Genomic DNA, 9,543 nt, shown 5'->3' with positions numbered 1-9,543 from the left:
GTCAGAAATACATCTGTTAATGTATAAAATGTTTAAGGCCAAACACATGAAACAAACAAGTTTAAAGAACAGCAAAAACATAACAGTGTGTGGAAGCGAGATGCCGTGAAGGCATCCATGTTTCACTTTGTTATTCAGTAGAAAACTAGAAAAAGTAGATTTTTTTCTTGGTGATGTTGATAATGATCATTACACCTGAGTGTAAAAATCAACTTCTAAAAAGTCTTGAGCCATTCCTCGTGGCTTTATGCTTCGCCTCCAGTGACTTTCTGTAGTGTTCAGGCTTTATGGAGGCGTTTGTGTTTTTCTGGACATCGAATGTTTTTTTATATATTTTCAGTTGTTGTACCTGACCTCTGTCTAAGCAATATCTTGGGGATGTTTTTGTTTTTGTTTGCTTGTTAAGCCACTTAACACCGACTTGTGAATCATTCAAGCATAAAAAGGCACCTACCTTAATGGAAGAACTCGAGCAAATAATCTATTTTATTTATTTTGTTTTAATATTTCTGTATTTATTTATTGTTACCAGCGGCCTCTATCTATGGGGCAAAAAATGCCAAATTTAAGACACAATTTGACATGCAGAAAAATGACTATTTTTTTGCACGAATAAGGGGATTCCCAAAGAGATTTTATTCTAAACATCGCGTGTGCACGTTGTCCTTAAAAAAACAACAACTGAGGACAATCCACAGGTGGAGGACAAAAGAAGAACATGCAGGCCTAAAAACATATCACCAGCTAATGAAAGTATCAGTAATGAAAAGCACGTCCTTAAGAAACAAGGGAACAAAATCCTGACACAAGACCTGAGAGATGCCACTATTCCTTCAGCCATTCTTAAAGGAAGGAATTAAGGGTGGAAGGCTGAGGTCTACCACACTACACACGAATCAGTGCCGAAAAATCAAAGTCTGAATCTGGGGTGATAAATCCAACTTTGTTTGCTTTTTTGTTTGTTTTAAACGAGTCTCTTTGAGTGTTTTTAAGGTATTCTGTGTCGGGGTGCACAAGCAAAAGGGCAACACAAGGCTGGTGAATTGATGAAGAAACGCACAAAAATAATTCAAAATAAAAATATGAATGAGGCAGTGTTTGCGCAAATACCGCTGATCTTTATTTTCAAGCATCAAGCAGACACAAGCATTAACCGAAATGAAAAGGAGTAGACAGAGTTCATCCTTTTGGGGAGCCGATCTAAAAGAAACTCTCCGAGTTAAATGCGTAAAAAAGGCAGGCCTCGTGTGTAGCTGTTTCACTCATTCAAAAAGTTCCATTAAATCAATAAACATTTTTGATAAGAGTGCCTAAACAAAATCATTTTAAATTTAATGGAAGCAACGGCTGTATCGAACCACGTGACTCAGATTAATTCAGTTCTCTCGGGTGTCAAGAGGGGGCGTGACCGCGTGCACGGGGATCAACAAATTGCAACAAGGGCGCAAACTTGTGTCATTCGTTCGGTTTGGATCTGCAGCAACGAGGAGAGGCACGAGGCAAGCATGAAGGTTATATCTTCACCTGGAGCTCGAGGACAGAGGGCCGCCAGAAGGGTGAGTTACATCTCCGCAGACAGCAACACTTTGTGCAAAAAGCGCGATCTTCCTGTTTGCAGTCTAAAGTGTTTTACTTTTTCGCCCCCAAAGATTTCTAAACCTCAGATGGAGAAGCGCAGGCGGGAGCGCATCAACCACAGTCTGGAGACTCTGCGAGTTCTGATGCTGGAGAGCACCCACAATGAGGTACGTCTCTGCGTCGTGGTTGTAATTTCGATTGTTCATAATGGGTTTTTTTTTTTTGTTGTTGTTTATTTTATATGCTGTTTGTGAGTGATTTGAGTAACGTGCATTCCCTTTAATGCAGAAACTAAAGAATCCGAAAGTGGAGAAGGCAGAGATTTTAGAGAGTGTGGTCGATTTCCTGAAGGCAGAGAAGGATGTACAGAATGATCACCAGGCCTCAAAGAGGGCCCTGTCCGTGGAGCAGAGACCGGCCTGTGCCTGCCAGTCCAGCTACCATGACGGCATGAGGACCTGCCTGCTCAGGGTCAACCAGTTCATAGCCAGCAAGAGTCAGGAGGCAGGGGAGCCCAGCGGAGCGGCTGTTCGGGCTTCCTTTACGCTTCCAGAGATCCCCATGCACCCCACCACTCCCGGCCACATCCACCATCCTCCTGCTGCTCTGCCTCCTCATCCTCTGCCCTTCCATCACCCCCAGCTCTCTCACCACTACCTGACGCAGACGGCTGGCTTCCACGCTGACACCAGCAATCTGTCCCCCGCAGGTGTGGAGCACATCCCTGATCCCCTGTGGAGGCCCTGGCCTCAGTGATTCCAGCATCAAGACCGAGGCTTATGAGTCCATGTAACTACTGTACCTACTGTAACTATGCGAGCAAAATGTATAAATGTGTATTTTTTAGGCTACTGCACAGCCTGTATTTAGCTCACTCAAGTCACTTTCTATTACCTCGCACATGTACGAGTGTAATCAGTGATTTCTCTTTTTAAAACGTTGAGCTTCGCATATGTGCTCATATTTTTAATGTTTTTCCAAGTTTTTTTTTTTTCCACATTTACGCATCAGTACGTAAAACATATATTTGTGCTGACAGGACGGGCGTAAAATTGCTTTCCCTGCTTTACTGTTGCTGAGGGTTTTGTTTTTGTTTTTCCCTCTTTTTTGGCTCGAACTTGTGTATATATTTGAGCCACTGTGTGTGAGAAATAATTCATGAATGTGTTTGCTGAGTCTTCAATAAAGACACAGTTTGCTCAAACCTCCCAGAGTGGCCTGTTGTATCGTGTGAACCTTTTAAAGCTGCTGCACTTGAAACGGGCACAGGATCGTTAACCACAACGATCGACAGTTATGACATCCTTTGTGATGCTGATAGGCAGGCGAATCATCAGAGCAGTTTTTTTCGGGGGTTGAGGAGCAAACAATGGCGGCCATTCACACGCTGTCCAGAGTCTAGACTCCTTCAGGGTGCGGCACCATCCAATCCACAAAATCCTCCCACGTCAAAGAAAAGGCTATTGGAAACTAAAAAGCAAAACCAGGTGTGAAATGAAATCTAACACACACACACACACACACACACACACATATATATATATATATATATATATATATATATATATATATATATATAGACACACATGTGGGGGGGGGGGTCAATATTAGGGTCTTTTCTTATTCTTTGATATGCCAACAGCTTTTTTTGTTAATTTCTCTGGTATTTTGTATGAAGTGTTTGCTACTATTTAAATGTCCAACATATTATAAATGAGGGATCGATAAAAGTGAATGTCTGGTTTAAATCTAATGCGTTTCCCTTTCAACAAATTTTATTGTGTTTTGCTCAAACAGAAGCCAGAAAAAAATAACAAAAATTAGATTTACATTTTTGAATTGAATCATTTCTAAGGCATACTAAAAAAACTTATAAAGAATTATCTAAATATGTTGATTTATCTGTTAAAGTGAGACATTTTAGCGGGTTTAAATTGACTCAGAGCCTCACTGAAATTGCTGTATTGTTTTATGATGCAATACTTACCCTACATACAGATTACAGACTTTACAAACCAAAGTTATACAGCTGGATGCTCCGGCGGATCCTCTTTTCATAGTTACAAATCTTTAGTTAACTGAATGCAACATTTTTCTGAATGCTTGTGTAATGTAAAATAATGTAAGACTTATAGATTATTCCTCTCACAGATACAATGCAAAAAAAAATGCTTCTGGGGGGAAAGAAATGCAAAGTTAATTGTACAAGTTTTAGTGTAAACTGTAGAGATCCACAATTTTAGAATGAGCTTCAAAGCAGTTGCTACTAAAACCCTGTATGATAAAGACCTTATTGGATTAGTGTTATTTATATGTGAGGGTCCTTGGGTTATTTTAGGATATTTGCAGTGATTTAGGGTAGGATGATAATGTATGCTGAAAATTATATATGTATTTGGTCCATGTTATCTAAAGTCCCCATTTATAAGCTTTATATAATATTATGTTGGACCTTGTATTTGAGTTGATTTGTGATTTAAGAATAAACTGAAACTATTCCAAACTTCTTAAATCTTATTCTGACAATTAAACACACATAGAATAAGTAAACTAATTAAAGTAAATACATTATATAAATACAAATATATAAAACTATATTAACTTTGGTCCAGATGGTAAAAAGGCCTGGTTGAGTAATGTAGGTTTGCCAGTTTTGTTGAGGTATATTTGATGTGGTCTGTTTCCACCAAAGACCTATACTATAACATATACTAACAAGGTTCTGTAAAAGGAGCATGTTGGATATATTCAGCCAGTGTCTTGATGGATCTCCGTCATTTAGATTTTGGGGATATTCAGCCAGCAAGTGTTTTGCTGTTGTTTGTGTCCTCAAAGCCACTTAAAGGACAGCATCACGGAAACTGTCTCTGGTGGTGAGGGGAGGGGGGCTGATATTTATTTAGCCTTGAGAAACTTTGAAATCCACGTTCTGGGTTTTGGTGACAGATTTGATGAAACTGTCTGAATAGGCTACCGCCAGGTGTGATCAGTGCGATAACAGCCTCGATTGTGTGCTTATCTGCGTTTGAAAAAAAGATCCACTCAAAACTGGGAACTGCCCTCCATCAGCATTTCAATGCACGCTGGATGTGATAGGTCACAGCCCAACGCTTACTCGTCCTGGATAAAGTAGCGGTGATTGTCCTGCAATCATCCCCTTTTATTTGAAAATGTAACTGCTCTCGTTTTCCCTTCACATCGCTGAAATGCCTTAAGTTTACTGACATTTTAAAAAAAAATGACAGAGGACACAAATAAAAGAAGACGTTTTAAAAAATGTATGTTTTTCTGTGTTTGTGCGTCAAAACTCACAAACTCATCCACAGCTTCAGGTTTATAGCGACTTGAAATATCGTGTGTCTCTTTAAGTCTCCTTATCATAAATCCTACAGGAATTCCTTCAAAGTGCGTTTGAAAACATCTATCAAAGGAGGTGTTAGTCCCGCTGCGCTGATCTCTGGACAGGATGCTCCTTTGTGCGCCTCTAAGCTTTAACCGCACGAAGAAAAGCCCACACAAGACTAAGTAAATCAATTAAAGTTGAAATCAGATTAGGTTTCATTAGAGGGGCATCTGTCTAAATGAAGATCAAACAGGTCAACAGGAAACTTGTGTTTTTTAAAGGCGCTGTGAAGTGGATAACAATCAACCTATAAATCAGATAGATTTGCTCAGAATGACGCCAGAGAGGACATGAAATTGAATTTTGTCCCAAAACAAATATCCCAAACTGTAGCATCGGAAAGTGTTTGACTAAACCTGCAGATCAGCAGCTGCTCCCGCTTCGTGATGGTTTTACCACATTAGGGAGAACACAATAAACACGCCGTTTGCCCTCCACAACAAACCATTTGACGCTCGCAGGAGACACAAGTCAGAGCCACAAAATACAGCACAATGATTTAATAGCAGGTAAACAGACAGTTTTTATTGTCTGAAATCAATAAAAAAAACAAAACAAAGCAAAGTATCTCTCTCGTGTAGACCGACTAAATACCCGAACGTTCAGCTGGTTTCGGTCTGTCAGTGGCTCGGCTCTGGCTGTGTTTAAAGCATATTGCACCTCCAGGTGTTAATGGGTCAGCTGGAGCACGCGCGCTGGAGGTAACCGACTCGTGCACGAGGACACCTTCGTCGTCGCCTTTGTGTCGTAGTGCCAATTACCGCACGTCCTCGTGAGGTTAGCGTTAGCCAAATTAAGGATACTCACAGCAGATGTGAAACATTTTAACGCAAACCGGTGATGCAGGAGTTTGAGCCCGTAAATGCGCTCGGCTTCGGCTTTTACACATGTAGCCTAGCTGCAAAGCAGGGTTACAATTACACAGATTAGCGGCGAAATTCAGCAAAGAAACCGATTTACGTGCGACTTTTATAACATAATTGTATTTCTTCTGTATGAACAGTTTTTAAAAAGCTCAAAATCCGCTGGCTGTTCCGGACAAACGTTTAGTCGCATATCTATATTAATTTAGAGTATATGTTTTTCCTTTAAACCCTCAGACAGGCTTCACTTCTTGACTATTAGTGAACCCCTCCGCTGGTGGTAAATGGAGAGGAACGCACATTCATTTAGTTGAACAAAGCAGCACTGCTGTGCTTTTTTCTCTGCTGCGAGCTGTGGAAGAGGTCAGTGGCTGGACAACATCTGCTCTGGTGGCAACCAGCATGCCCCAGTAATTAAGGCAAATGTTCACAGAAACAAACACACAGAGTGCTGCACAGGCCTGGTGTGTAATTTGTCAGGATGCAGCACATGTCCTAAAGGTAAAATGCCCTCTAAAATGAAAACTAATGCAAAGGTGATGGTTCATGAAAAAAAAATGTTTATTTGTATCAAGAGAAAAGTCACAGTAATAACACTGCAAAGAAATGCCAAGAAACAAGCAGAGTGTCGCAGGTTTACATGATATTAACTACTTTGTGTAAGCGTGCGTGCAGCTACATCACTCCATCAGACTTTGCCCACAGCGAGGCCCTGGGCTTTCTGAAACTCCTGTTGTAAACTTGACAACACTTCTCGATGCTGTTCGGATTTCTTTTCCATGTCTTTCAGTAGCGTCTCATACCTCTGACTGCAAAAGGACAAAAAAAGGAAACCACTGAGTTTTAAACACACACACAAATGAGGAATATTTATATCCCATTCTTGTACACTGAACATCTGTAATTATTCAGGATTATAATACTTTAACATTTAATATCTCAAACCATTCAAACACAAAAAGAACGCTACCTTAAATTAAGTATTACAAGCCCACACACCCACATTTTTGCATTTTGCATTTCGTTGCCTTGTAATTGTGACATGTGCAATGACAAAGTTGAATTCTATTCTATTTTTATCTATAATTGTACAAAAAATTTAACCCGTTTAAAAAGTACAAAGTGGCAATAAAGCTGAATCAATCAGTTAGTTTAGTACTTTTGCCTAAAGGACTCTGGTCTTTTTAAATCTTCTCCTGCTATTATGTAATCTCAGTGAGGAGAAAAGACTGACACAGATCAAGCTCATGACTGCCCTCTACCTATGAAGGAGCACAGTGACACAGCTAAAGTCTGTTCTCATATCTACAATGGAGCCATCTGTAAGCTGCCTGCACAGTTAATTTTTAATGGGCAGGCATTGTTTCTGATTTTATGAGGTTCCAGTTGGCCCAAAACTACGTTCACATGTGAACTGCAGTGTTTACCACAGTATTAGACATGTGGCTATAAAAAGGCTATAGACACCCTTTGGAACAATACATATTGGAGCAATAATCAGCTGCCTCTCCAGTGAGTCCAGTGAAAAGACTCCGGTTTCACTGTCTTAAGGTGCAGACTGGAAAAGGACTTCAGTCCACAACAGGGGAAATGGAATCAATTTGACCATAACATGAGACTTTCTTTAGAGGCAGCTGGGTGATATTGAGGACAGCTACAAAAATGGCTTGATGTGCCCACCAGTGGGGAAACATGAGGCGGGAAGACCTGGGGCAACACAACAAGAGCAAGGGCACAGCAAGATGGATCTATTCTCCTGGACAGATTGCAAACAATGAAAAAAAACCAAAAACAAAACATGAAGTAATAAAATACTTTTTCAAACACTGTCCCGTGTATGTCGACAAGGACAAGAAGAGCAAAAAGAGGGAAGAAGTAATGCTGGAAGTTGAACTGAAACAGACAAATGTTTTCCCAGGTGATGAGCTGGTTTAATTAGCTCTGTAAGTATAGCCTGGAGTTAAAGTTTTAATGCTTCATAAGAGTCTTCTGTTGCAGATTCAGGCCACAGTGGGACCAGAATATTGGCACAAAAGGAACCTCTGAGTCCACTGTATTTACTCTACAGCGAGGTAATAGTCATCCTAAACAGATTTGCTGACTCCCACCACGTCCTGAACTCATCCTGAACAAAACTAATTTCCCACGTGTGGGACTAATGAAGGTTATCTTATCTTATCTTATCGGAAAGGAAAAGAACTTGGACTCTTATCAGTTATTCCTTGAGCTTAATATGACTAAACGACATGACAGCTGATTTCAGGAAGTCATGCACGTGTCCAAGACTGACTGCAAAGCAGCCTTTACAATAACACCTTGAATTACTGCTGCGGTGGGTGATGGCGCTGCTTGTCTTTTTACTTGTGTGCAATCACCAGTGAATCTGAGCTCTTGGACTTGACGGTAGTTTTTTTTGTTTGTTTGTTTAAATTGAACTCTCTGAATGTCACAAATTCTGCAATACTGATGAGTCTCAGTTATAGACCAGAGGAGGCCAATTAATTTTCCCAAGAACCCGGGACTGTTGTGGAGGATTGCACCAATAAGCTGAACTCAGATGTGCTAAATATTAATTCAATATTAATTTTAACTTCTTTATAAGCTTGTTGGGGCAGCCATCCAAAACAGTCCCAGCTTCTCATGTTCTCAAAAATCATTGCCCACCCCCGATATAGACGGTGTGTGCGCCTGCTCCACCTCTCCCCCATTATCACAACACCTACACTTAGTCAACTCACAGAGGGTGTTTTGAATCATAATTGATCCCCAGTGACCAAAACCTGATGTATTCCCATAGCACTGTGAAGGTGTCTTCACACATTGGTGTGGGTGAAATGGCTTACATTTCTCCGTTGATGTACTCCAGCCTTTTGGCTACTGTGGCTTTGGCCTCATCTAGGTCCTGCTTCACTAATACAGGACCAATGAGCTTATAAACGGTGTTCGAGCTGTCCAGCAGATCAAGCTCCTGGAAAGACAAAATGAGATCTCGTGTTTACTACAGAACACAACACATACCGCAACATAGAAACAAATGGTCTGCCAATGGTGCTATCAGTGAATAAAATAGCAAATAAGCGATCATAGTTACCTCTTTAACAATGTTGTTCTCTGTCAGCTGCGTCTCGAGCTTCTGTCTGGCTGACATGCTCTTGCTAACCTCTGAACAATACACAGTTAGCTAATCAGGGGAGGAACTGGTTACATTTTAATTACAGCGAAAGTATTGTTGCGACTATAATTCAAATGAATACGGCAGTTATAACGACACACTTTAATGTATATCTACCTTTCCTAATATGGTCAGTTAGCTCAATGCATCATGTCACTTTAGGAGAAACCACGCAGGGCTAGCTAGCACCCACCTTTCTGCATCTGCGCGTATTTCTCCACTTCCACCTTCAGCTTCTTTTGAATGGCTTCTGCCATGTTTGTGTTTGTTTTAAATAGTACTGTCGAGTGAGTAAATGTTTCAAAGAGATATAATAAGTTATGGATGATATGGCATATGAAAGCTCTATGCGAGCTAACCGGAAAGGGCAGAGGCTAGAGCGGATATTAGCTCATCCCTTCAAAGTAAGAGCACAAATGGGGAAGGGCCGTGTATTCGCGACCAATGAAGTAGTCAAATTAAACCATTCAGTCTGTGTATATTCATGTATATTTACATATAACTTATTAATATGTGTTTCCCTTAAT

At 40.5% G+C, this 9,543-nt stretch overlaps 2 protein-coding genes across 2 annotated transcripts; one reads left to right on the top strand and one right to left on the bottom strand.

The window, feature by feature from the left end:
* The first annotated feature begins 1,473 nt into the window (after positions 1-1,473).
* On the top strand, positions 1,474-2,471 carry her5 (hairy-related 5). Its single transcript, XM_084938590.1, has 3 exons — positions 1,474-1,556; positions 1,650-1,745; positions 1,867-2,471. The coding sequence occupies exons 1-3, from the start codon at positions 1,506-1,508 to the stop codon at positions 2,332-2,334; spliced, it is 615 nt and encodes a 204-aa protein (XP_084794716.1). The 5' UTR covers positions 1,474-1,505; the 3' UTR covers positions 2,335-2,471.
* A 3,916-nt stretch (positions 2,472-6,387) lies between these two features.
* On the bottom strand, positions 6,388-9,423 carry pfdn6 (prefoldin subunit 6). Its single transcript, XM_084940686.1, has 4 exons — positions 9,210-9,423; positions 8,936-9,006; positions 8,688-8,812; positions 6,388-6,653 (listed from the first exon to the last, which is right to left on the bottom strand). Exons 1-4 carry the CDS (start codon positions 9,271-9,273, stop codon positions 6,533-6,535), a joined length of 381 nt encoding a protein of 126 aa, XP_084796812.1. The 5' UTR covers positions 9,274-9,423; the 3' UTR covers positions 6,388-6,532.
* Positions 9,424-9,543: the final 120 nt, after the last annotated feature.

The sequence above is a fragment of the Perissodus microlepis genome, chromosome 2, assembly GCF_051167445.1.
Source record: "Perissodus microlepis isolate ML-2025 ecotype Zambia chromosome 2, ASM5116744v1, whole genome shotgun sequence".
Taxonomy (NCBI): Eukaryota; Metazoa; Chordata; class Actinopteri; order Cichliformes; family Cichlidae; genus Perissodus; species Perissodus microlepis.
Note: the sequence above shows the minus strand (reverse complement) of the source record. Positions and strands in the feature narration are given on the sequence as shown.

Excerpts from the sequence above, each read along its gene's own strand:
- her5 (XM_084938590.1), top strand. The coding sequence starts at position 1,506 with ATGAAGGTTATATCTTCACCTGGAGCTCGAGGACAGAGGGCCGCCAGA. Across the intron at positions 1,557-1,649 it reads GACAGAGGGCCGCCAGAAGG|ATTTCTAAACCTCAGATGGA; the intron begins GTGAGTTACATC and ends TCGCCCCCAAAG. Across the intron at positions 1,746-1,866 it reads TGGAGAGCACCCACAATGAG|AAACTAAAGAATCCGAAAGT; the intron begins GTACGTCTCTGC and ends CCTTTAATGCAG.
- pfdn6 (XM_084940686.1), bottom strand. The coding sequence starts at position 9,273 with ATGGCAGAAGCCATTCAAAAGAAGCTGAAGGTGGAAGTGGAGAAATAC. Across the intron at positions 9,007-9,209 it reads ATACGCGCAGATGCAGAAAG|AGGTTAGCAAGAGCATGTCA; the intron begins GTGGGTGCTAGC and ends TGTATTGTTCAG. Across the intron at positions 6,654-8,687 it reads GAGTACATCAACGGAGAAAT|TCAGAGGTATGAGACGCTAC; the intron begins GTAAGCCATTTC and ends GTCCTTTTGCAG.